Source organism: Erpetoichthys calabaricus, chromosome 11 (assembly GCF_900747795.2).
Source record: "Erpetoichthys calabaricus chromosome 11, fErpCal1.3, whole genome shotgun sequence".
Taxonomy (NCBI): Eukaryota; Metazoa; Chordata; class Cladistia; order Polypteriformes; family Polypteridae; genus Erpetoichthys; species Erpetoichthys calabaricus.
In genome coordinates this window covers 147246537-147274157 of record NC_041404.2, presented here as the reverse complement: position 1 = coordinate 147274157, position 27621 = coordinate 147246537, and the positions used below count along the sequence as shown (strand labels likewise).

General features: G+C 42.3%; 1 protein-coding gene across 2 annotated transcripts in view; it reads right to left on the bottom strand.

The window, feature by feature from the left end:
• adcy9 (adenylate cyclase 9) overlaps positions 1-27621 on the bottom strand; it is a 117038-nt gene that overhangs the window by 41931 nt on the left and 47486 nt on the right. For both annotated transcript variants that reach the window (XM_051933395.1, XM_051933394.1), the window contains one exon: positions 16657-16814. In XM_051933395.1, coding sequence (XP_051789355.1) covers positions 16657-16814 — 158 coding nt within the window. The remainder of the gene's footprint in view (positions 1-16656; positions 16815-27621) is intronic.

The following is a 27621-nucleotide window of genomic DNA, read 5'->3' as shown; positions in this document are numbered from 1 at the left end:
CTGGAGGTGTCCAACTATTTTCGGGACTCTAAAAGTTGGAAGGTAAGGATGACAAGAAGCAAAGAGTCATCTCAAAACCAGTCCTTAGGAAGAGAGATACAGTGATAGTGGGTGACTCAGTCATTAGAGGTTTGCTGCAGACAGACACACAGACAGAGAGAGAGGGAGAGACAGACAGAGAGTCTCATATGGCATGTTGATCTCCAGGCACACAGGTGGGGAGACCTCACCTACAACCGGCAGTGGATACACATGTCATTGTCCATGCTGGAATAAATGAAATACATCAGGGCACATTTAGAGGGTTAGAACCAGATGGGCACAAATGTATTGGGAGCTGTGCGATAGATTAGATTATTTAGGAAAGCTAAATGGCGAGTCATGTCTTAAAGAGGTTATTTCGATTCAACTAGAAAGTACTGGAGATTGAGGCCTTATAGCAGCAGTGTGTTTCACCTTTCCCCCACATCAATGCAGACAATAGTTTCAGTATACATCTTTTTAATAACAGTAAAAAGGCAAGTTTAGACGGGAATATTATAGCCATGGGGGATTTTAATTACCGAAATATTAACTTTATTAGCCTTACAAACAGCCCAGCACAAGAACGTGAGTTTTTAAGACCTCATCAGTGACTTTTTTTTTTTTTTTAACAGAATAGGTTAAAGCACCAACAACAGGGGAAGCTCGTCTAGATTTGTGTTTGGTAATGAGGATCGGATTTGGGTGATAGATATGATTGAGCAATTAGGATCTAGGGACCATAATATCATACATTTTACGGTGTTTGGTACAATTGTCAAAAAGCAAAACTGCTACAGTAAATTTTGGTAGTGCAAATTTTGAACAAGTGCATCAAATCCTGAATAAGAAAAAAATGGATAGGCCTTTAAGAGTGAAGACACTTGAGGATGCGTGGGAGAGTTTTAACAGAGTTTTACATACAATACAATTCAAGACAAGTTTATCCAAAATCCTAGAAGCCGTAGGGATTTTCCAGTGGACAAATGAGGAGCTAATTAACAAGTTGCAAGGGAAAAACATACAAGATGTTTAAATCTAATAATTCCATAGCTAAATATAGGGCTTATGAGAGCAACAGTGTTAAATATATATTATATATTATATATATAAGTAACCACCCATACAATCAGATTGTGACACAGACTACGAATGCAATGAGTGTAATTACCCCGATCTACATGCTGTCAAATAAACGAGCCACACGGCGTGGCGCAGCGTTAGGGGCTTCGTCCGAGGTTCAATTCCCCGAGAGGGGATGCAATGAGTGTGTACGCCTGATGAGCCCAGAATTAGGGCGAAACACGTGTCGCGTACTCTTTGCATTATTTGACAGTAAACTATTTCAACCATTCTATGATCAGCTTCTCACAACTGAGGGCATCGTGGCAGATGTTAGCAGATTGCTGGCCAACCACAAGCGTTACCTGGTAGGTAACCACCCATACAATCAGATTGTGACACAGACTATGAATGCAATGAATATATATATATATATATATATATATATATATATATATATATATATATATATATATATATACACACATACATACACACACATACATACATACACTGCCTGGCCAAAAAAAAAGTCGCCACCTGGATTTAACTAAGCAAATAGGTACGAGCCTCCTATTGGATAATTACTGCATGGGCGATTATCTTTCAGCTGGCAACAAGTTATTTAACCCCAACTGGTGCAATGAGTTGCTTCTCATTTCTTAAACAACCATGTCGAAAGACACATCTCATGGTCATAGAAAAGATGTTAGTCTGTTTGAGAAGGGTCAAATCATTGGCATGCATCAAGCAGAGAAAACATCTAAGGAGATTGCAGAAACTACTAAAATTGGGTTAAGAACTGTCCAACGCATTATTAAAAACTGGAAGGATAGTGGGGACCTATCGTCTTCGAGGAAGAAATGTGGCCGGAAAAAAATCCCGAATGATCGTGATCGGCGATCTCTTAAACGTTTGGTGAAATCAAATCGAAGAAAAACAACAGTAGAACTCAGGTCTATGTTTAATAGTGAAAGTAAGAGCATTTCCACACGCACAATGCGAAGGGAACTCAAGGGAATTGGGACTGAACAACTGTGTAGCTGTAAGAAAACCACTAATCAGTGAGGCAAACCGGAAAAAAGGCTTCAGTTTGCTAGGGAGCATAAAGATTGGACTCTGGAGCAATGGAAGAAGGTCATGCGGTCTGATGAGTCCAGATTTACCCTGTTCCAGAGTGATGGGCGCATCAGGGTAAGAAGAGAGGCAGATGAAGTGATGCACCCATCATGCAAGATCTTGGTGAAAAATTAATGCAACACTGGATGGAACTAAATCTTGTGACATTGCAGAAGCTTATTGAAACAATGCCACAGCGAATGCGTGCCGTAATCAAAGCTAAAGGCGGTCCAACGAAATATTAGAGTGTGACACCTCTTTTTTTTGGCCAGGCAGTGTATATATATATATATATATATATATATATATATATATATATATATATATATATATATATATATATATATATATAATATATATATATATATATATATGGTTGAAATAGTTTTACTGTCAAATAAATGCAAAGAGTACACAACACGTGTTTCGCCCTCATTCTGGGCTCATCAGGTGTACACACTCCACTGTACTCCCTCTCGGGAATCGAACCTCGGACATCAGCGCCAGAGGCGATGCCCCTAACGTTGCGCCACGGCGTGTGGTTTGTTTATTTGACAGCATGTAGATCGGGGGTAATTACATTCACGGCATTCGTAGTCTGTGTCACAATCTGATTGTATGGGTGGTTACCTACCAGGTAACGCTTGTGGTTGGCCAGCAATCTGCTAACATCCGCCACAGTGCCCTCAGTTTGTGAGGAGCAGATCATAGAATGGTTGAAATAGTTTACTGTCAAATAAATGCCCATACAATCAGATTGTGACACAGACTACGAATGCCGTGAATATATATATATATATATATATATATATTAATATATATATATAAAAAAAATATAAATATATATATATACATAAAATATAAATATTATAATTAAGATTAGCTAAAAGGCACTTGGAGGAATAAAACTGCAAAATAGGCAAAAGAGATCATTTCAATATTGTGGTAGAAAAAGAACAGACAAGGAGAAGATTAAACATATTAGGAATGGTAAGGGTGAAGTAAAATACTGAACTTACATTTTTCTAAGGTGTATATGTTTTTTTTTCCACATTACGAATGCAGTACCCATTAGCTCCGTATTAAAATGCAAGAGCAGTCTAGTTATTTGTTTATAATGTAAAATGTATTAATTCAATTTCATGTGACGAATTAATATTTACGATGATTGTGAAGACATAACTTGACAATGCTTGGCTGCACCTCAGGCAATAGAGCTGTAAGTCACCATGCTTTTTGGTGATGTATTTGATTCAGATCAACCCTAAATAAAATGACCCGGTGCAACAGACAAAGTGGAAAACAAAAGTAATAAATCAATTATATACCAATCACAAAACAACAAATGGCAACAATTGAAACTGTAACCGCAAACAAGAACACCTCAAATACCTACAAGTATACAAATACCACGTAAGGACAACAGACAACACACGATGTCCACACAGGTTTGTGTCTTGTTAAAAAAAATGGGGTCTGTTTTTGATTTTTTTTTTTATCTCCACAACACACTACCCCAGAACAAAAAAGGAATATTTACAGATCACCCAACCTCATTCCCCTAAACTGTCCTGTCTGCTTTTTTCTGTAGCAAGAACAACTGTACCAGGAAACTCTTTGAGATGGTCACCTCCAAACTGGAAAAGGCTTTGACCACTAAGTAAGGAGATCTCCTGTCTGGCCTTAGGTAGTCCACGCCTGTATCCTCAACCATAAAGCTTGTGTTCAGTATTGTTCATCCTTTCCTGCATTTTCACGCACATTTTAAACTGCAGATTAGCATCCATTAGCACAGTAACCTCCTCGAAATCGCTTCAACTGACCGTACTCACAAACAGTCCCTCCCTATTGACGTCTGCCCAACGTGACTGCTTTATTCCTTCCACTTTTTCATAAATGTGCTTGAGCAGAGATAGGGTTTACATTAAGGATTCCACAGAGGGACAGAAGACAAACCAGAAAATACATTATGTGACAGTGTGGTGTAGTGGGTCCACAGCTCATGTCAAGAACGCTACTTTTTAAATAAACAATCGCCGCTTTCACGGCTTAAAAAGGGGGCGTGGCAGTGTGGCGGATCGGTTCCCGGGGAATTCGTGATGCGGGCGATCCTCGCTTAAGTGCACAGGTGAGGAGTCGTCCACATCCGTAATTGTTCCCGGGAGCTGCTAATTGCCACATCTGAGCCACGTCTCCGTAATAAATTGAAGAGCGAGGCGGCTAGGGATGAGAAAAAAAAAAAAGAAAGAAAAGGAAGAAAGAAACGGAGGTTGCAGGAGAAGAAAAAAAGAAAAAAGGGGAAAAGAAGAAAAAACAGACGGAGGTTATGAGAGAGGAAAGCCCGGTGCAAGAGTGAGTGAACGAGCTGAGCGCAGGCTCGTGTGCAGCTAAGCAGTGAGCCTGGTTGTTTGGCGAGCACCCCGAGGAGCAGTCGATTGTGGTCGCTCCCGCCGAGCATTTTGTGAAGAGTGGGAGTGACCGGAAAGAGGATGGCTCGGCCATCCAGAGTAAGGGCCAGAGTAAGGCCAAAAAGGCAGCAGGAGTTGGGATGTGAAAGCCCCAGCGTGAGCGCCCTGGTCCCTGGGGAGCCCAAGTCACGGTCTGGTTAGGCCTACTGGAGCCAGGGATCGGCGAGGCGAACAGACCAGCAGAAGGAGAACGCAGAGAGAAGGTCAGCTGCAGGTAGGGTGGCTTCCCTGGTGCATAGCCTGGACAGGAGAAGCAGAAGAGTCACCAGTAGAAAGGCACCGGGCTTTGTGTTTTTTAAAAGGGACAGCTTCCAGCCATTGTTTTAACCTTGTTGTTTTTAAAAGGTTTTTTTTTTTTCTAATGGATTTTAACCTCCACGATTTCAACTCTGTTTTAATGGATTATTTATTTAAAGATTTGAGAAGCACTGCACTTTATTTATTTGAACACTTTGACTTTGTTTCTTGATTTTAAATAAAAGCACTTTACACTTTTGCACCATCCTCTTGCTATGTCGTGCCTCACTGCCAAGCTCATCGGTGACATTACCGACGGTGGTCGGGTTCAGAGCTCCCAGAATCTGAGTGGGAGCATGGAGCAAACCCGCATCGTCACAGGCAGTGCTACAACTTTGACTTGAAATAAACTGAAATTGTCCTTTATGTCTGAATGTACAATGGGAGGTCTGAAAATTGAAAGTAAATTCTATGAGAAAGACATAGAAGTTGTAGTGTACTGTGAGACAGAAGAAAAAACATTATTAACTGTAATGATTATAAGTATTCAACTCACAAATACAGTAGAGTCTCGCTTATCCGACATAAACGGGCCGGCAGAACGTCGGATAAGTGAAAATGTCAGATAATGGGAGGTGTTAAGAAAAAGCCTATTAAACGTCAAACTATGTTATGATTTTACACATTACGAGCCTAATACAGTGGAACCTCAGTTCACGAACATCTCTGAACACATACAATTTGGGTTATGACCAAAAAGTTCGCTAAACTTTTGCCTCTGTGCACGACCACACACTCAGTATAGGAACAAGCCAGTTTCCCTTTCGGTTTGTGCGTGCCGATGATTTCCGCATGTGTTCAGTCTCTCCCTGTGCAGCGTTAGAGAGAGAGTGCGAGAGAGACACTGACAGACACACGCGCACACACACACGCGCGCGCACGCGAGAGAGACAGAGAGAGACACACATGCACACACGAGAAAAAGGCATGCACGCACGGTCTAGAGAGAAAGAGAGGCACGCACGCGCAAGAGAGAGAGACACATGCACACACACATTCAGGCGAGAGAGAGAGAGACAGACAGACAGACAGACACACGCACGCGAGAGAGAGACACACACGCACACACAAGAGAAAGGCACGCACGCACGCTCTAGACAGAAAGAGAGGCGCGCGCGCGCAAGAGAGAGACACATGCATGCATGCACACGCACGCACGCACGCGAGAGAGAGAGAGAGAGAAACACACACGCACGCACGCGAGAGAGAGAGAGAGAGAGAGACGGACGGACGGACGGACAGACAGACAGACGCACGCACGCCAGAGGGCTGCAGTCTCTTTAACTCGCCAAGAATAAAGAAATTGCTTTTTATTTTAAATTGGTGTTTGTTTTCCTGTTGTAGCCAACTTCAGCGTTCACATGTTACTATCTATATCAAGACACAATGTGAGAAACCACGATCTTCAGAAGCATGGCACTTTTAATTAATATTATTCACTACTGTCTGGGGACTGGTGCAGGAATATTGGGGTCTTCAGAGCTACGACCTCACCTGGAAAACACCCACTGGTTCACTCAGTAAGAAACCGAACAGCAATGAGCATCAGAGCCTTCCCTCCAAGCTACAAACTGGTCGAGCACAATAAAGCCTTTAACAATGCAGATGTATTGTGGGAGATAATGGATTTATTCTTGTTTTTCAGTCTCATAATGGCTTCTTTGACTTTCATTAGCACAACTAAAGTCTTCTAGTTGAACAATGGCAGCCGTTAGACTCCGAAAGGTAGAAGCATGCCGAGGTATCTTAAGAAGCAATGAAACGCACCTGAGGAATCACAAACACCAACTGTCCCATACATTATGGTGCCCTGAAATAAGGGGACAGTGTAGAAAAACTGTTGTGTGACCAAAAGGAATACAGATATCCTTAAGGTAAAGACTGCAATGTGCACTTTAATCATTTCTGAATGGTTTGATTTGTAATTTTAAACAGCGGAGCTGAGAGCTACATTAAGGAAAAAATGTGTCATTGTCCCAAAAGTTATGGAGGGATTTTCTAACCTGTGAAGCATAAGGTTTGTAATGATTTTTTTACGTTTGCATGAATAAAGCTCTGATGAACGGGTTTACAATAAAACACCAATAACATAAAGATAAAAGAAATACAGAAACAAAAGCCAATTTTTATGGTCTGTAAACTAAAACTGCCTAGTGGTCTTCAGACTCATTTCCTGATGGGGTTAAATGGTTCAGTTTTGCCAGTAAATAACTATTTTCCTTAATAAACTGATGGTTTGCCTGAGAGCTCTCTTTGCAATTCCTGAAGTTACTAACAATGTGGGATTAACTTCTCTATGAACCCCAGTACGGCAGTTGTAGCTTTTTCTACACAACTGCAAACTAAATCTCTGTACTTTCTTAATATCTCTTACATAAAATTTTAAGCACACGATTGTTTAATAGTTCAAATAACAATTAAGTTAAGGGCAGAAAGGCTGTCTCAGACACGTTTATACTCGTATGTGGTTGCCATTAAGCATCTAATACAATACAATATTCAAAAAGGAGGAGGAAGAAAAAGAGACAAGGAATTGAGTGGTACTAATCCATTAGAGTTATTGATTTGTAGGGTAAGTAAAATACAAAGTGCTAGACATTTACGATGTGGCAGAATGAGTGCAGAAACAAATTCCACAATTAAATGGGAAGTTCTATTACAGCAAGAATTCCTTGCTAATTAAAATAAAGTGGTTTCAGGGAAAAAGAAAAAAAAAAAAAAGGTGGCAACCATTATGGCCCTCAAGGGATCAAGATAAACACCACTGTACTATGCAATGTCATGTGACACTTTCTGTCTTGTGACCAGTACTGCTGGGATATGTGCAGGCTCTCCATAACCCTGAACTGGATAAAGAGATTAGGAGAAAGGCAGGTGGATGTATGGAATTCTGGAAATATAAAAGCTCCACAATCATTTACCTAACTGATAACATGAGTTGCTTTCGCTTTTTCGATCCCAACAACACAATTATTCTGCATTACAGTTACACACCTAGCTAGAAAAACAAAAGTAAAAAAAATGTAATGATTGGACAATTGCAACATTAAGTAAATACTTTTTCAAAGTTGGGATGGTATAGTGTTTAGTGGTTGTAGTGTCTCATTTATCCAGTACCTTGGATTATACAGTCATATGAAAACATTTGGGAACCCCTCTCAGCCTGCATAATAATTTACTTTCAACAAAAAGATAACAGTGGTATGTCTTTCATTTCCTAGGAGTACTGTGGTGCTTTCCAAACAAAGATTTTTAGTGAAGCAGTATTTAGTTGTATGAAATAAAATCAAACGTGAAAAACTGGCTGTGCACAAATGTGGGCCCCCTTGTCATTGTGCTGATTTGAATGCCTGTCACTACTCAATGCTGATTACTTACAACACCAAATTGGTGTGATGAGCTCATTACACCCTGAACTTCATAGACAGGTGTGTCCAATCATGAGATATAAAGGTATTTAAGGTGGTCAATTACAAGTTGTGCTTCCTTCCCTTTGACTCTCCTCTGAAGAGTGACAGCACGGGATCCTCAAAGCAACTCTCCAAAGATCTGAAAACAAAGATTGTTGAGTCTCATGGCGTAGGGGAAGGCTACAAAAAGCCATCTCAGAGGTTTAAACTGTCAGGAGTGGAATCAGGAAACGGAAGGCCACAGGCACAGTTGCTGTTAAACCCAGCAGGTCTGGCAGGCCAAGAAAAATCCAGGAGCGGTACATGAACAGGCAGGATTGTGAGAATGGTGACAGACAACCCACAGATCACCTCCAAAGACCTGCGAGAACATCTTGCTGCAGATGGTGCATCTGTACATCGTTCTACAATTCAGCGCAATTTGCACAAAGAACATCTGTATGGCAGGGTGATGAGAAAGAAGCCCTTTCTGCACTCAGGCTACGAACAGAGTCGCTTGTTGTATGCAAATGCTCATTTAGACAAACCAGAGTCATTTTGGAACAAAGTGCTTTGGACTGAGGAGACAAAAATTGAGTTATTTGGTCAGAACAAAAAGCGCTTTGCATGGCAGAAGAAGAACACTGCATTCCAAGAAAAACACCTGCTACCTACTGTCAAATTTGGTGGAGGTTCCATCATGCTGTGGGGCTGTGTGGCTAGTTCAGGGACTGGGGCCCTTGTTAAAGTCAAGGGTCGGATGAATTCAACCCAATATCAACAAATTCTTCAAGATAATGTTCAAGCATCAGTCACAAAGTTGAAGTTATGCAGGGGTTGGATATTCCAACAAGACAATGACCCAAAACACAGTTCGAAATCTACAAAGGTATTCATGCAGAGGGAGAAGTACAATGTTCTGGAATGGCCATCACAGTCCCTTGACTTGAATATCATTGAAAATCTATGGGATGATTTGAAGCAGGCTGTTCTTGATCGGCAGCTACAGCAGACTACATCAGTGACCTTCTCCATCACTCTGCTCCTCACTCACCCACTAATGTCCACTGATTCAGGCAATCTTGTCGTGCCCCATACTAACCTGCACTCTGTGGGTGACAGGGCCATCAGCTGTATAGAACCCAGACTTTGGAATGACCTCCCAAAATGAATTAGATCAGCTGACTCAATTCATTCTTTTAAAAAACAACTTAAAACTCATCTGTTCAGGAAGGCTTTTACCGTAACCTAAAATTTTGCCCCTTCTTTCAGTTTACCTCCAATGTTACATATATCCTGCTGTTCTTTCCAAAACTCTGTGAAGCGGCTTAGGCATGGGAAAGGCACTATATAAATAAAATGTATTATTATTATTATATTATTATTTAAATACTTGGGATCAACAGTACAGAGTAATAGGGAGTGTGAAAGAGAGGTGAAAAAGAGAGTGCAGGCAGGGTGGAGTGTCAGGAGTGATTTGTGACAGACGGGTATCAGCAAGAGTGAAAGGGAAGGCATATCTATCTATCTATCTATCTATCTATCTACAGGGTGGTAGTGAGACCAGCTATGTTATATGGGTTGGACACGGTGACACTGACCAGAAAGCAGGAAACACAGCTGGAGTGGGCAGAGTTAAAGATGCTAAGATTTGCATTGGGTGTGACGAGGATAGACAGGATTAGAAATGTGGACATCAGAGGGTCCGCTCAAGTTAGACAATTGGGAGACAAAGTCAGAGAGGCGAGATTGTGTCGGTTAGGACATGTGCAGAGGAGAGATGAGGAGTATATTGGGAGAAGGGCGCTAAGGATAGAGCTGCCAGACAAGGGGAACAGAGGTAGGCCTAAGCGAAGGTTTATGGATGTGGTGAGAGAGCACATGCAGGTGATGAGTGTAACAGAGCAAGATGGAGAGGACAGGAAGATATGGAAGAAGATGATCCACTGTGGCAACCCCTAACGGGAGCAGCCGAAAGAAAAAGTATTATTATTATTATTATTATTAGAAAGCAACTCGTCTCTATCCGCCATGAAGGGTGACCAATCAGGTGACATAATCAGCAGGTCCAGTCAGAGAAGGGTTACGTAATTATCATGAACAAACCAGGGCACACTTAGAATGTGTGTTTTCTGAAGTGTAAGATTTCAGCCACCCACACTGCAACACCAAGCCTGCATTTTCAGAAGCACGCGGCTCTGGAGAGCGTTTTCAAAAGTCAGGGTTTAAAATGCCAGGGGTTGTGCGGATGAAATGCAAAAGCGGAGACTAATGTCTGCACGTTTAAATGAAATCATAGTAGTGTGGTCATAGCCAGAGTCTATCCCTCCAGTACTGGCCTCTGATCAGGAAATAGCAATGGACGGGGACCCAAGTTATTGTCACACAAACAACTAATAAGGGACCAAATGACAGTCACCTCTGAGGAAAATTCAGAAGAAAACTCATGCAGATTTATTGAAACTACGCAAACTCCGTGTGCCCAGGATAGAATTCAATACCCATAACACCAGAGCTGTGATGTAACAGTACTAACCACTGTACCGCCCAACCTTAAATATGATCAAATGAAGTTATACGAGGGATGTTCAAAAAGTTTCCGCACTTTTTTTTTACCTCTATTTATTAAGAATTTCAAAAAAATGATATAACTTTTCTACATAGTCACCTTCCTTTGCAATGCAATTTTCCCAGCGGTGTGCCAACTTTTTAAAGCCATCAGCAAAAAATGTTTTTGGTTGAGCGTATAGCCACTGATGCACCGCTGCTTTAACTTCAGGGATCTTTCTTCATTCCTCGTGGTCGTGGCTGTAGCTGGACGTCGGGAGCGCTCTGCATCCGTCACACTAGAGAGAACTTTATCCCCCCATACTGAGCACACATGCGGAGATCAATTTGTGCTCCCGGCACACCATCTCCCCACAAAAAGTGTGTATGACAGAACATTGTTCCTCTTTGGTGCAATTTATAAGTTTCGTAGCCATCTTCACCATCGGGTGACAACTCTTATATTAAACTGCAAGGGCAGCCAGCAGTTTGCCAGACAGAACTAGTCACATGACATTCTCAGACATGACCAATCACTACTCCTCCAGCCTTCACCGTTTTCAACAAAAACAGAAAAGTGCGGAAACTTTTTGAATGTCCCTCGTATTAATGATATGAGCTCGAGGTTTAAATGTCACACCTGGAAAGCCCCATTCTCTGTTATTTCTCGTTTGTAAGCATATAAGTTCTGTTTGGTACACTGTTTCAGAAATATTTAATTACAGGCCTGTACACAACATCCATTTTAACTTCTAAATGCCTAATTTCCTGTGGGGTTTACCTAAGAAACCCTGTGGTTGCACACTTAACATAATTCTAAATGTTCTTCAAAATGTCTGTTTTTTATTATTTAGCTAGAGTATCTTTCTTAGATATAAAAAAAATCATAGAAGCTACCACTCCACTTGTTAAAGATTCATTTAGTGAGCAGGAGCTAACTGGTCTCCTGTGACGACTTATTATGAGGCACCCCAGGTGACAGGATCTGTCCCTCTAGTGCTGCGCCTTTTCATGCTCCTCCAACAAGCACATGGCAGAAAATTAATTACGAGTCCCAAGGGCTTCCTGCTGCAGGAAGATTTTCAGCATGATGGCGCATGCAGGGCACAATCTATTGTTCAGCTAATTACTGGTATTCACACTGAACTTAAAAGATACAAATATATTTATGCAGCCACTGAGACCCCCTAAGCAGCTAAGGTCCTTAGAGGTAAACACAAGATGGCAGGGCCAGTCTCCAGACAGACATTGTAAGTGTGCTAAAGCCTAAACCTGTCCAAGCCCACAATACACAACAAAAATAAGGTTTGAATATTCAAATTAAAAATATGTACAGTCCTGGTCACCATTATTGACACCCATGACATTTAAGTACAACATATAGAACAAAAAAATAATCTAGTAAGACAGCTAACATTTGGTAGAGGACAGCAAATGATGAAATTGTGAAAATGTGAATTTCCCATTGGGATTAATAAAGTATCTATCTATCTATCTATCTGAAACAACAACTTTAATAAACAATAAGAGGAAAAACAACTAGAAGAACTGAAAGACTGTCATGGCACTGGCACTTTTAAATCAATATGAAAAAAATTATTATATTTGACTCATCTGGAATAAAATGGAAATTGGGACTCTCCTGTGATAAATGAGCAGTGCCCACATGACTTGAATTAGCCAATGAATGGCGACTTTAGTGCTTTAAAACGCCTCAATGTTATTCCCTGTTCTTTTTTCACAATGGTGAAGATAAAGGAGCTCACAAATGCTGTTATCATCAAACACAAGGCTGCTAAAGGGTATAAGGCCCTCTCCAAAGACCTTGCTATCCCTGTTTCAACAGTGCACAACATTATTAAGAAGTCTGCTAAGCACTGAACTGTCAAAAGCCTCCCTGGTCGTGGAAGAAAGAGAAAAATTGATGAGAGAGCGGTTTCGGAAAGTTGATCCACATAAAGCATCCAAAGATCTAAAGACCTAAAGGCTAAGCTAGAACAATTTAGAGACAAGGTTTCAACACATGCCCTACGCCACACACTAAACCAAGAAGAGCTTTAGGGGCAAAGGCCAAGGAGAACCCCTCTGCTGAAGAAAAGACATCAAAAGGAACAACTGCTCTATGCCAGAAAGTACTTGGACAAACCACAATCCTTTTGTGAAAATGTTCTGCGGACAGATGAAACGAAACTAAATCTTTTAATACAATGCACATCAGCAATTTGTTTATTGAGAGTGAAATGAAGCTTATAAGGAAAAAGAAACCCTACATATAGTTAAACATGGTGGAGGATCCATAATGTTGCGGGGCTGCTTTGTTGCCTCTGCTACTGGAGTCAGTGACCGTATGACAGGAATCATGAAATCAGAGGATTGCCAAGGTATTTTAGGGCGAAATGTGTTACCCAGTGTTTTCCTCTAGTTGGCGATAGCTCCCTGGTTAGAATGAGTTCTTTTTAATTGTGGCGTTTTAAGTAACCTGTTCCTTATAAAAGGTTGAATATCCATGCTATCTTTCATATCACAAAACAGAAGAACTAAATAATAAATGACCTACCAATGAATGCATTCTTCAAGTCACCGATTGCACCACAATAAAGTCAGACAATGAGCCTCACTCAATTTTAGTGAATCGTGAACCAGCCTTCCTCTTTGTCACACCCCCTGAAATGCCATCTCATGCCCTTGGGGGGGGGGGGGGGGGGGGGGCGCCTTTTTTGGGCTCGCACACCATAGGTTGGGAGCCCCTTCATTAAATGATTAGGCCTCCAGGTTATGCTAGCTTTCCTTCTCCTCTGTTGAACAACAGCTGGTCCTCCCACCTTGATGGCTCCTCTACCCTGGACAATTCCTTACAAGAATTAAACATCTAAGCTCACATTTATAATAAAGACTAGGAGGCTGCGCCCCCTGCTCGCTTCGCTTGTCCACCCCCGGGTTTGGTTTACCAGATATACAATTTAAAGAGATTGTTAGTTTCATGGGGATTGTTACATATGCATTATTTTCACTTGTACTTTCAAACATTTGTAAAAACAATACTTGTCCTTTATTTCCAGCCCCGGGCGTGGTTACATCTTTCTTGCAGGACATACAGTTGTGCTTGAAAGTTTGTGAACCCTTTAGAATTTTCTATATTTCTGCATAAATATGACCTAAAACATCATCAGATTTTCACTCAAGTCCTAAAAGTAGATAAAGAGAAACCAGTTAAACAAATGAGACAAAAATATTATACTTGGTCATTTATTTATTGAGGAAAATGATCGAATATTACATATTTGTGAGTGGCAAAAGTATGTGAACCTTTGCTTTCAGTATCTGGTGTGACCCCCCTTTGCAGCAATAACTGCAACTAAACGTTTCCGGTAACTGTTGATCAGTGCTGCACACCGGCTTGGAGGAATTTTAGCCCATTCCTCCATACAGAACAGCTTCAACTCTGGGATGTTGGTGGATTTCCTCACATTAACTGATCGCTTCAGGTCCTTCCACAACATTTCGATTGGATTAAGGTCAGGACTTTGACTTGGCCATTCCAAAACATTAACTTTATTCTTCTTTAACCATTCTTTGGTAGAACGACTTGTGTGCTTAGGGTCGTTGTCTTGCTGCATGACCCACCTTCTCGTCAGATTCAGTTCATGGACAGATGTCCTGACATTTTCCTTTAGAATTCTCTGGTATAATTCAGAATTCGGCGGCACGGTGGCACAGTGGTAGCGCTGCTGCCTCGCAGTAAGGAGACTTGGTTCACTTTGCGGGTCCTCCCTGCGTGGAGTTTGCATGTTCTCCCCGTGTCTGCGTGGGTTTCCTCCCACAGTCCAAAGACATGCAGGTTAGGTGGATTGGCGATTCTAAATTGGCTCTAGTGTGTGCTTGGTGTGTGTGTGTGTCCTGTGTTGGGTTGGCGCCCTGCCCAGGATTGGTTCCTACCTTGCGCCCTGTGTTGGCTGGGATTGGCTCCAGTAGACCCCCATGACCCTGTGTTTGGATTCAGCGGGTTGGACAATGGATAGATGGAATTCAGAATTCATTGTTCCATCAATGAAGGCAAGCCGCCCTGGCCCAAACCATGACACTACTACCACCACCATGTTTCACAGATGGGATAAGGGTCTTATGCTGGAATGCAGTGTTTTCCTTTCTCCAAACATAACGTTTTTCATTTAAACCAAAAAGTTCTATTTTGGTCTCATCCGTCCACAAAACATTCTTCCAGTAGCCTTCTGGTTTGTCCACGTGATCTTTAGCAAACTGCAGACGAGCAGCAATGTTTTTTTTGGAGAGCAGTGGCTTTCTTCTTGCAACCCTGCCATGCACACCATTGTTGTTCAGTGTTCTCCTGATGGTGGGCTCATGAACACGAACATTAACCAATGAGAGAGAGGCCTTCAGTTGCTTAGAAGTTACCCTGGGGTCCTTTGTGACCTCACTGACTATTACACGCCTTGCTCTTAGAGTGATCTTTGTTGGTCGACCACTCCTGGGGAGGTTAACAATGGTCTTGAATTTCCTCAATTGGTACACAATCTGTCTGACTGTGGATTGGTGGAGTCCAAACTCTTTAGAGATGGTTTTGTAACCTTTTCCAGCCTGATGAGCATCAACAACTCTTTTTTTGAGGTCCTCAGAAATCTCCTTTGTTCGTGCCATGATACACTTCCACAAACGTGTTGTGTAGAACAGACTTTGATAGATCCCTGTTCTTTAAATAATACAGGGTGCCCACTCACACCTGATTGTCATCCCATTGATTGAAAACACCTGACTCGAATTTCACCTTCAAACTAACTGCTAATCCTAGAGGTTCACATACTTTTGCCACTCACAAATATGTAATATTCGATCATTTTCCTCAATAAATAAATGACCAAGTACAATATTTTTGTCTCATTTGTTTAACTGGTTTCTCTTTATCTAATTTTAGGACTTGAGTGAAAATATGATGATGTTTTAGGTCATATTTATGCAGAAATATAGAAAATTCTAAAGGGTTCACAAACTTTCAAGCACAACTGTTTAACGCTGCTCATGTTGTGAAGGGGGTGCGGCTGAACACACGCTAAGGACAAGCGGTCGCATCATCTGCTGACTTTCTGCTGCTAGCGAGGTGCGTGTTTTACTTGTCGTTGTTTTAAGAGCTGGGAGCAAGTTAAAGAGTCTCTCGCAGGACTTCAAATTGTCTTCTGAGAAGATCACGTCTCGTCTCCCTAGTCTCCCTCCCCAAGATTTTTTTTTATAATAGAGAGACAGTCATGTTAATGAGTGGAAGACACGTTCACAAGCAGTTAAGCAGTAAATCATAGACCCTTCTGGACAAGACAGAGGTTGGTGTACACAGCAAATGACATATTCAACAGGTGACAGTTTTGTTAACCTGACTTTCCATCATCTGAGAGGTTCTTGATTCGGCAGAGTGAAGTTATTTCTAGGCGAGTATGAAAGATGCAGAGTACTTTTTTTTTTTTTTTTAGATTTGGTGATGACTGCACTGTGCACTGAGTAGTGCATTTCCAACAGTGTTCTCTGATGCTTTATAACTGCCTGCCATTTTTCACTTTGGCTGGGCTGAGCGTGAGAATGACATGATTAGCACCATTATCAAAAACATTCCTCATTGAGGAAAGTGAGGATTTGAACTCATCTCTGCTGTGTTCACAAATGGTTCTGAATATCCTGAGACCACTGATAAAATGAGGTAGCACAAGATTTATCTTTAGGTCGTGTGTTCCCCCCATGTCACAGCTTACCTTGTTTTTGTCAGTCTGGCTGTTGGCATGTGTGAGCTCTATAGGCAGGGCCTCAGTTTTATTCTCCCTGTTTCCCGATTCCAGCTCTAGGCACATCTTGGAGCAGCAGCATTCAGACTTCTCAGCTCTGCGGCCTGAGATCAAGTATGTTTTCAGCCCTATTAAAAAAAAAATAATAATAATCATAATAATACAGTATGTCAATTAAGGCCACTCATGCTGGATATCTCACGAATGTCAAGAGTTAGTAAGGGTCCTGTGGTCATGGCCCACATCAAACTTTTCACAGTTCTGCAGCTTATCAGACAAACAACACTTGATACATACATACTGTTGTCAACACAGTAAGGCACAGGCACAACACCAACGAGGTTTGGATTTCGGCATTGAAAAAAAGATAAGATTTGACTACACTGGGCGATCATTGGCTGCCCACAGTTTAGCACTGCAATGGGGGGGCAAACCAAGAGAAGCACATAATAACAGCACAGATACAGTTTTGAAGGTCACAATTTCAAAAATCATGGATGACTGTTTCCAAGATGCTACTTTAGACAACACGACTTGATTATTTCACATAAAAACAGTTGTAAGAAACTTAAACTTCATCTTTGCCACTGCGTTCAACGTAAAGGCATGATTATGACAAAGAATCCAGCTCCTTTAACACAGGTAACATTAACGAAGCTTAACAGATAAGATTTTTTATAAAATTGTGCTGGACAGCTGCCTATACCTGCTTTTCAGCTTTGTAAGGAATTTATGATATAGCATCACAGAATCAATTTATTCTGGCATTTTGCATCATACTTTACAGAATCATGCTGATTGGGCTTGAATTAGTTTGTGTCTGTTCATCAACTTTTGCCTCGGGAAAAATGTCCTTTGTGATCTTGCGCTGTGTGAAAATGCTGCACTTTTTTAACCATTGAAAAACATTAATTTCAAGTTTCTCCTGCTTCTACCCATAAATATAATTTCATATCTATTAACGTTTCTAACACCTGAAAGACACTGGGATGAGCAAGGAATAAATGCTTGGCCATTTTCACCTTTCGGCGAGACAAGCCTTGTAGCACCATTTGCAAACAGGCACTGCAGCAGCTTCAGGGTCACTGTGACGATGCGGGTTTGGCTCCATGCTCCCATCTTCTGTTAGGGAGCCCTTGAACCCAACACCGTCGGTAATGTCACCGATGAGCTAGACAGTGAGGCAATAAACAATTGAGCAAGGGGATGATGTATTAAATGTGCAAAAGTGCTTTTATTAAAAGAACAATCAAAACAATCAGTGTTCTAATAAAGTGCAGTACAGTAATCCCTCCTCCATCGCGGGGGTTGCGTTCCAGAGCCACCCGCGAAATAAGAAAATCCGCGAAGTAGAAACCATATGTTTATATGGTTATTTTTATATTGTCATGCTTGGGTCACAGATTTGCGCAGAAACACAAGAGGTTGTAGAGAGACAGGAACGTTATTCAAACACTGCAAACAAACATTTGTCTCTTTTTCAAAAGTTTAAACTCCATGACAAGACAGAGATGACAGTTCCGTCTCACAATTAAAAGAATGCAAACATATCTTCCTCTTCAAAGGAGTGCGTGTCAGGAGCAGATTATGTCAGAGAGAGAGAGAGAAAACCAAACAAATCAATAGGGCTGATTGGCTTTTAAGTATGCGAAGCACCACGGCACAAAGCTGTTGAAGGCGGCAGCTCACACCCCCTCCGTCAGGAGCAGGGAGAGAGAGAGAGAGAGAGAGAGAAAAACAAACAATCAAAAATCAATATGTGCCCTTCGAGCTTTTAAGTATGCGAAGCACCGAGCAGCATGTCGTTTCAGGAAGCAGCTGCACAGAAGGTAGCAACGTGAAGATAATCTTTCAGCATTTTTAGACGAGCGTCCGTATCGTCTAGGTGTGCGAACAGCCCCCCTGCTCAATCCCCCTACATCAGGATCAGAGAATGTCAGCGCAAGAGAGACAGAGAAAAGTAAGTTGGGTAGCTTCTCAGCCATCTGCCAATAGCGTCCCTTGTATGAAATCAACTGGGCAAACCAACTGAGGAAGCATGTACCAGAAATTAAAAGACCCATTGTCCGCCGAAATCGGCGAACCAGCAATATATATTTAAATATGCTTACATATAAAATCTGCGATAGAGTGAAGCCGCGAAAGGCAAAGCGCGATATAGCGAGGGATTACTGTAGTGCATTCAATAAATAAATAATCCTTAAAACATGTGGAAGTTCAAATCAATAAATAGTAAAACTCTTCTAAAAACCATGAGGTAAAATAGCACAGGATGCAATATGTTACAATCAAAAACCCGGTGTCTTCTGTTTTCATGGCGGCTCCTCTGCTATGCCCATCTGGTCTGTTCTACAGGAGAGTCGCCTACCTGCAGAATCAGCTGCCCTTCAAACAGGTCCGGTAGCCCTCTGACCCTTGGCTTCGTCAGGCTCCCAACCGGACCAAGACTTGGGTTATTTCCCAGCGGCCAAGGCGGTCACGCTGGGGCTACACCAGCCCAAAGCCTTCTCGACTCCCGCTTCTTCTACGGTCAAGTCGATTCCACTACTGGTCACTCCAGCTACTTAGTCGCTCAGCTGGAGCGACCGCTTCCTTCAGCCCCACTGAGTGTCGGCCAAACACTTCTCTCGAAGGTTCTCCTCCCAGCTGCCTGCTTTCTCTAATGCGAGCCTGCTCTCGCTCACTCGCTCTCCTTCCTCACACCGGCTTTCTCCACCTGCTTCCTGCTACCTCCCGTTCTCTCTTTCCTTCCTTTTACTTTTTTCTTCCTTCTCTTTTCTAACCGGCTCGCGCTTCTCTTTATATGCAGAGAGGTCATAGCAGCTGCAGCCCATTAGCCACAGGAACGATCATGGATGTGGGCAGTCTCCCACCTGTGCACTTAGGTGAAAAACGCCCACACCGCAGATCGCCCTGCGGATTGCTACAGCCACCACGCCCCCCTCGCTAAGCAGCGAGTGCGGCAATTATTTATTTAAATAAAAACAGCCTTTGGTGGGAGAGCTGTGGACCCATAACACCACAGTCACCTTTTTAGGTGCGTTCATATATAATGTGCAAGGCACCTACTGTAATAGCCCATGTCTGTCTAAGCTCATGTAACAACTCGGCCCCCAGTGGACTAATTTTGTTGAGATATCTCTCTATTGTATAAAAAAATCCTGGGACGAGATGAGACTTATTCAAGAGATTCTTTCAAGTCCTGCGAGACGAGACTTTGGCCATGACATTTTTTTTCAAGTCACGCCCTCCTCTCAACCATATTCAACCGCGCAGATGGTAATCTCACCTCTCATTCGTGTGAAAGCTTTTGTTAGACATAGTTCCTGCTCTCTCAGCTCTAATAAATTATATAAATTATATACACAGTATATATATATATTATATATATATATATATATATATACACACACACACACACACACCCCAACAATTAAATAAATAAAGGACCCTGTGGCACATACGCCATTATGTACAGAATAAATAAACATTTACTCGGTATGAACTTTACACTAAACCAACCTCACATCTCCATTACCTGCAGATTATAATGATTAACTATTTCACTGAAACTTGTGGTCAGGTTAATAATTGCAGGAAGAGTTCAAAAGTGTTGGGTGTTTACCGGGTCACCCTTTTTTAATTTTTGAATTAATCAACTCAAAATCAGTGTTTGATGGCAAAAAATAGAAACCAAATAATCAGCCTTCCTGGCTTTGAGAAAAGGTTTTGGCTCTCGAGATGAGGTCTGTCACAGGAAGCTCTGTCCTTCCACCAAGTCGAGGTCCAAATGAGACACTAACATTAGTAGCTGTCGGACCCTTTATAGCCCTTCAGCTGGAGGTACGCGGTTATTTCCCCTCAAAGGGCGTCTTCTCGCTGATGCAGAGGAGAAGAAAAAAAGACGAGACAGTTAGAGACAGTGCCCCCTTTCATCCTAATGGGGTATTGCATACCTGTGATGAGACAGAAGGGCACAGGTGTGACACAGTATAATATACTGGGGAGATTAGACATTCTGATAATTAACTGAAAAATATCAAATGTCTCGGATCTAATAAAGTTTTTTAGTGTGACAAATGTTATCACAATACACTTACAACAGCACACAAAACTCCAGGGGGGAACCCCATTTGATTTGGAACTCGTGTTAAATTTGAACAGCATCGTGAGAAGGACCGAGAAGCACACACAAACAGACAACAGTATAGCACCATTTATTTGTTTCCACTTTAATGCACTGTGTGCTGTCAGATGTGTTTACTTGTGAAAGACTTTTTTCTTTTTCCCCGTGCACTGAAGATGGTGAGAGGCATTAAACAAATGAGGCTTTATGCGCGGAAATACATGCTAAGTGTTGAAGTTTGGGACTTTGAAAATCTGGTCACGCTATATGTTACCATCAGAGTGCCACATTCGCCTGGTATCCAAAATGGTCAGTCGCTGTAATAAGGTTTGCCTTTCACTTCTACTATTTCCTAATATATGCAATAACTGAATAGCTTTACAAGTCCCATTTCATGAAAATTACAACACCCAGACATGATCAAGCAAAGAAGGAATTATAAAAGTTATTTTTTTAAAATATTTAGGTTATATTAATTGATATTGGGCGGCACGGTGGCACAGTGGGTAGCGCTGCTGCCTTGCAGTAAGGAGACCTGGGTTCACTTCCCGAGTCCTCCCTGCATGGAGTCTGCATGTTCTCCCCGTGTCTGCGTGGGTTTCCTCCCACAGTCCAAAGACATGCAGGTTAGGTGGACTGGCGATTCTAAATTGTCCCTAGTGGGTGTGGGTGTGTGTGTGCCCTGTGGTGGGCTGGCGCCCTGCCCGGGATTTGTTTCCTGCCTTGCGCCCTGTGTTGGCTGGGATTGGCTCCAGCAGACCACCATGACCCTGTAGATAGGATATAGCAGGTTGGATAATGGATGGATGGATAATTGATATTATGTGAATATAGTGTGTTTGTGTGTGTGTGTATGTGTGTGTGTGTGAGTGGGAGTGGTCCCTGTGATGGACTAAGGTCCTGTCCAATACTCTTTTCATCCTTTTGCCCAATTCTGGCATGACAGCCTTTGGCCCCTGCAACACTGAAATGGATTGAGAAGGTTCTAGAACCCGCCCACCTAAACTCAGTCCATTGAGGGCTACAGTACCTGCGCAGTCCTCAAACGCACCTAAATGTTACACCCTTGTGTACATTTCCTGTTTCATTTGACGTATAAGAAAAGTACTGCCATCTCTCTCTTCGACTGCCCTGTTTATCAACACGTTGGGGATGACTAGTACTTTTTTATCATGCTATCAGCAGTTTCCATCTCTCCTTTTATAAACTGAATTGACAAGTATGTAACAAAAATCAAGCAAGCGCGGCTTTGCTTTCCGACTGTTATTCAGTTATTGCAAATATTAGGGAATAACAGAAGTGAAAGGCAAATCTTATTACAGCAACTGACAGCCAGTGAAGCATGGAAAGAATCATCATGTCTGCCCCTTGCCGTCCTTAACAGACACAGTGCTTACTTTTCAATGAGCGCAATGTAAAGCAATTTCATGCACATTTTTGTGTAGTAACATAAACAGATTTTGCAAAATCTGTTTTTCGTACACTTTTTTTATTACCTGTATACTGTGCAATATTAACGTGGATAGCTCTGGAAATATGTTTGTCACTATGGAAGTGTCGAATGTCCACATCTTTAGTCAGCTAGTAATAAAGAGCTAAGATGCAAATTTAAAGTTATATTAGTAGAGCTTGATAGTAAGATGAGCATGGTCAGAGATAAAAACAGTTGTAATATTTATGCATTGTGCAGGGAATAATGAATTCTCAAGATATTCTGGAGCAAAATGTCCTGCCCGGTGTCAGAATGCTGTCTCAGTTGCAGGTCATGGACCCTCGAACAGGTACACAGCTAAAAGCACCAAAGAATGGCAAAGAACAACACATTGGACTGTTCTTAAGTGGTCTTCTATGAGACCTGACGTGAAACCCATCAAACATCCATGGAAAAAACTGAAACATGCTGTCTGGAGAAGATCCCCACCCTCTTCAAACCTGACACAGCTGGAGCAGTTTGCTCAGAATGAGTGGGCCCTTACAACCTGAGGACAGGAGCAAAAGACTCATGGAGAGCTCCAGGAATCGCTTGTCGACAGAGATTGGAAACTCTAAAGGTTGTGCAACCTTTAAGGGTCCCATCACTTATGTCCATGCCATTTTCATGTGTGTCATACCTAATGTGAAACATGGAGGAGGTTTTTAGTAGGGTTTTAGGGCTACTTTGCTGTATCTGGCATTGGCTTCCTTCAGACTGTACAGGAAGCAATGAAATCTCAACACTATCGAAGACATTCTGGAACAGAATATCCTGCCAAGTGTCAGGGTGCTCTGTCTCATTCACAGGTTATGGATCCTCCAGCGGGTTAATGAGCCAAAACACACAGCTAAAAACACCCAAGTATGGCGTAGAACAAAACATCAGACTGTTCTGAAGTGGCCTTCTGTGAGCCATGATTTGACGACAGGAGAGAACTGAAAGATCCAGTCTGGAGAAGAAGACCCCCTTTAAACCTGACCCAGGCTGGAGGAGTCTGTTGAGGACGATTGGGCCAAATGACTTGTAGACAGGAGCAGAAGTCTCATGGAAAGCACCAGGAATTGATTGTCTGCAGTGACTGCAAACACTAAAAGGTTCTGCCACAAAATATGAGGTTAAGGGTCCTACTGTTTGTGTCCATGCCATCTTCATGTGTGTTATTATTTGAAACATTCTACTGAATCAAAACTCTAAAGCAGAGTCTATATATATCTTATACAGTGCATCCGGAAAGTATTCACAGCACATCACTTTTTCCACATTTTGTTATGTTACAGCCTTATTCCAAAATGGATTAAATTCATTTTTTTCCTCAGAATTCTACACACAACACCCCATAATGACAATGTGAAAAAAGTTTACTTGAGGTTTTTGCAAATTTATTACAAATAAAAAAATTGAGAAAGCACATGTACATAAGTATTCACAGCCTTTGCCATGAAGCTCAAAATTGAACTCAGGTGCATTCGGTTTCCCCTGATCATCCTTGAGATGTTTCTGCAACTTAATTGAAGTCCACCTGTGGTAAATTCAGTTGACTGGACAGGATTTGGAAAGGCACACACCTGTCTATAGAAGGTCCCACAGTTGACAGTTCATGTCAGAGCACAAACCAAGCATGAAGTCAAAGGAATTGTCTGTAGACCTCCGAGACAGGATTGTCTCAAGGCACAAATCTGGGGAAGGCTACAGAAAAATTTCTGCTGCTTTGAAGGTCCCAATGAGCACAGTGGCCGCCATCATCCGTAAGTGGAAGAAGTTCGAAACCACCAGGACTCTTCCTAGAGCTGGCCGGCCATCTAAACTGAGCGATCAGGGGAGAAGGGCCTTAGTCAGGGAGGTGACCAAGAACCCGATAGTCACTCTGTCAGAGCTCCAGAGGTCCTCTGTGGAGAGAGGAGAACCTTCCAGAAAGACAACCATCTCTGCAGCAATCCACCAATCAGGCCTGTATGGTAGAGTGGCCAGACGAAAGCTACTCCTTAGTAAAAGGCACATGGCAGCCCGCCTGGAGTTTGCCAAAAGGCACCTGAAGGACTCTCAGACCATGAGAAAGAAAATTCTCTGGTCTGATGAGACAAAGATTGAACTCTTTGGTGTGAATGCCAGGCGTCACGTTTGGAGGAAACCAGGCACCGCTCATCATCAGGCCAATACCATCCCTACAGTGAAGCATGGTGGTGGCAGCATCATGCTGTGGGGATGTTTTTCAGCGGCAGGGACTGGGAGACTAGTCAGGATAAAGGGAAAGATGACTGCAGCAATGTACAGAGACATCCTGGATGAAAACCTGCTCCAGAGCGCTCTTGACCTCAGACTGGGGCGACGGTTTATCTTTCAGCAGGACAACGACCCTAAACACACAGCCAAGATATCAAAGGAGTGGCTTCAGGACAACTCTGTGAATGTCCTTGAGTGGCCCAGCCAGAGCCCAGACTTGAATCCGATTGAACATCTCTGGAGAGATCTTAAAATGGCTGTGCACTAACGCTTCCCATCCAACCTGATGGAGCTTGAGAGGTGCTGCAAAGAGGAATGGGCGAAACTGGCCAAGGAGAGGTGTGCCAAGCTTGTGGCATCATATTCAAAAAGACTTGAGGCTGGAATTGCTGCCAAAGGTGCATCGACAAAGTATTGAGCAAAGGCTGTGAATACTTATGGACATGGGATTTCTGTTTTTTTATTTTTAATAAATTTGCAAAAACCTCAAGTAACTTTTTTCACGTTGTCATTATGGGGTGTTGTGTGTAGAATTCTGAGGAAAAAAATGAATTTAATCCATTTTGGAAAAAGGCTGTAACATAACAAAAGGTGGAAAAAGTGATGCGCTGGGAATACTTTCCGGATGCACTGTAGATAAATGTCTACACGTGTGTGTGTCTGCCTGCCTGACTGTCCAGCCCAGAAGTGAGAAGTGGAATCGGGGTAAATCGGGGATGGATGGATGGATGGATGGATGGATGGATGGATGGATGGATGGATGGATGGATGGATGGATGGATGGATGGATGGATGGATGGATGGATAGATAGATAGATAGATAGATAGATAGATAGATACTTTATTAATCCCAAGGGGAGATTCACAAAGGTAAAGGCTCCACCTCCGAGGATACACAAGCGAGGCCAGCACGTTGGCAAAACGAAACCTCCGAAGAAACAGTCACTAGCGAGGCAAGCACATCGGCAAAATGGTATCCCTTTTAGTTTTTCTCCTGCCGCTAATACGCAAGCGAGTTGAGCACATCAGCAAATGAAACCTCCATAGAGAGACAGTCGCTTAGCCATGAATACAAAAGCGAAGCGAGTACGTCGGCAAAACGAAACCTCCTAGGAGAGAGATGCCCAGAGTAGTTCCTTTCAATTACCTGACATTTCTATATTTCAATTTTTTTTCTGACGATTTCAATAGTTTCTAGGACCCTGTGCTTTTTACAGCACAGGCTTTCATAGCTAGTATATAAGATCCAACATCTGTCTGTCTGTCTGTCCACTTTTCACAACAGAACTACTTAATGGATTTAGATCGGATTTTTTTCTGTAATTTGCTTCAACATTCCGGTTGATTTTGTGACATCTCTCATAGCGCTAAGTATCATAGTTCACTTGCGGTACCGATTTATTTGCGCGAATCCGGGAGACACGCAGTGTGCCAGCCTCCATTCAAGTCACTCTACCTCTTGCCACATGTTGAAGCGTACCCTGCCTCCGCTTAATAATAATAATTCTTTGCATTTATATAGCGCTTTTCTCACTACTCAAAGTGCTCAGCAATTGTAGGTTAAGGGCCCAACAGATCAAAGACCCTTTCTGGCATTTACGGGATACGAACCGGCAACCTTCCGATTGCCAGTGCAGATCCCTAGCCTCAGAGCCACCAATCTGCCAACAGACATTATCATCCACAGACTGTGAAGGAGTAACGTTGGACGTTTTTGAGAGACAGAGATCACAGCTGCTGATTGTCAGAGATATCACTGCCACGTGCTTTTCTCCCCATGCGGGGAACGCTCTCCCGTCAGAGCTGAACATGATCAGATACAGTCGCAACATTTGACGTTGGAGCGTACCTACCTTCCGCTTGGCCAGAATTACACATATATATATATTTTTTTAATTGATTTCTAAAATTTGTCCTGTTTCACTACTACGTGGGTGGAGCCGCAGGGGACAGCTAGTACGGAATAAACAATGATTTGGGCCAATTACTCTGATCAGTTTCAAGTTATTTCAAAGAGAATTGTGGGTCTTCCTTTTTCGTGGACGGGTATCAACAAATTTGCCCACGTCTGTATAACCTACAGACAAATAAAATACAGGCTGGCCATATGGAAGCACTTTATTACGTGACGGGTGGACCCACTCTGCTGGCACCCAATCGTGTTTTGGTAAACACAAGGTATAGAGGAGCTGACGCACTTTTCTGGGACGAATGGCTTTGCTTTTCTTATGTAACAACTGAACTGCATAAAAAGGCCTTGAGAGCAAGTCAGGGCTCGAGCAATCTGTGCAGAGGAGGAGGAGGAGGAGGAAAGAAAAAAAAATCTAGCAATGCAAGCAATCTGCTGAGACGAAAGCCAACTTCCTGCTGCCTCTGTGTACTGCACATCAGAGGAGAGCACAGCTTTCAGCTTTGGAGTACAAAGAGGCCGTGTGAATGAAGTCCAATCAGGCTGTCGTGTGTGTGTGTGCATCTGAATCATCCTCCCCGTTAATAGTTAGCACTTGACTTGTGCCTGCTGACGCACAACATCAGAACCAAACCTCCTCTCACCTGAGCAGCTATAGCTCATTCTCTTGGGCTTTGACTTCTAGACGCAGTTAGGCTGGGAAAATGAATATGCTAGCTGTTGGCAGGCTCCCAATTTTGCTGGAAAACATCTCAAAAAAGCCAGCTGGTACTCTGCCTTTTAAGGGAAAAAAAGCAGCAAAATAGCGTGGCCCTTTGCTTGTACTATCAAGTGCCTTTCAGGAAGCTTTCAACTTATTCCTGCTATGAAAACAGAATGCAGATTTTTTGAATCTTGTAAGGAACGGGTCAGAGACACGGCAAAAACAAAAAAACATAACAACAATAAAGGCTTCTCATAACCCACACTACAATAATACTAACGAGCGCACTTGGATGTCCTAAAGATGTCCATTGAGATGCACCAAATGCTTCCATCTCATTCAGGTCCAGCTCTGTACTTTCTTGCGAGATTGAATATTCAGAAACAAACTCTGAGCATTTATACAATCATCTTATTCACAGAATTCGTTCAAGTTACAGACGTGGACAAATTTGTTGGTCTCCTTACAGCTCAATATAAAAAAAAAAAAGTCCTGTGTGTCCT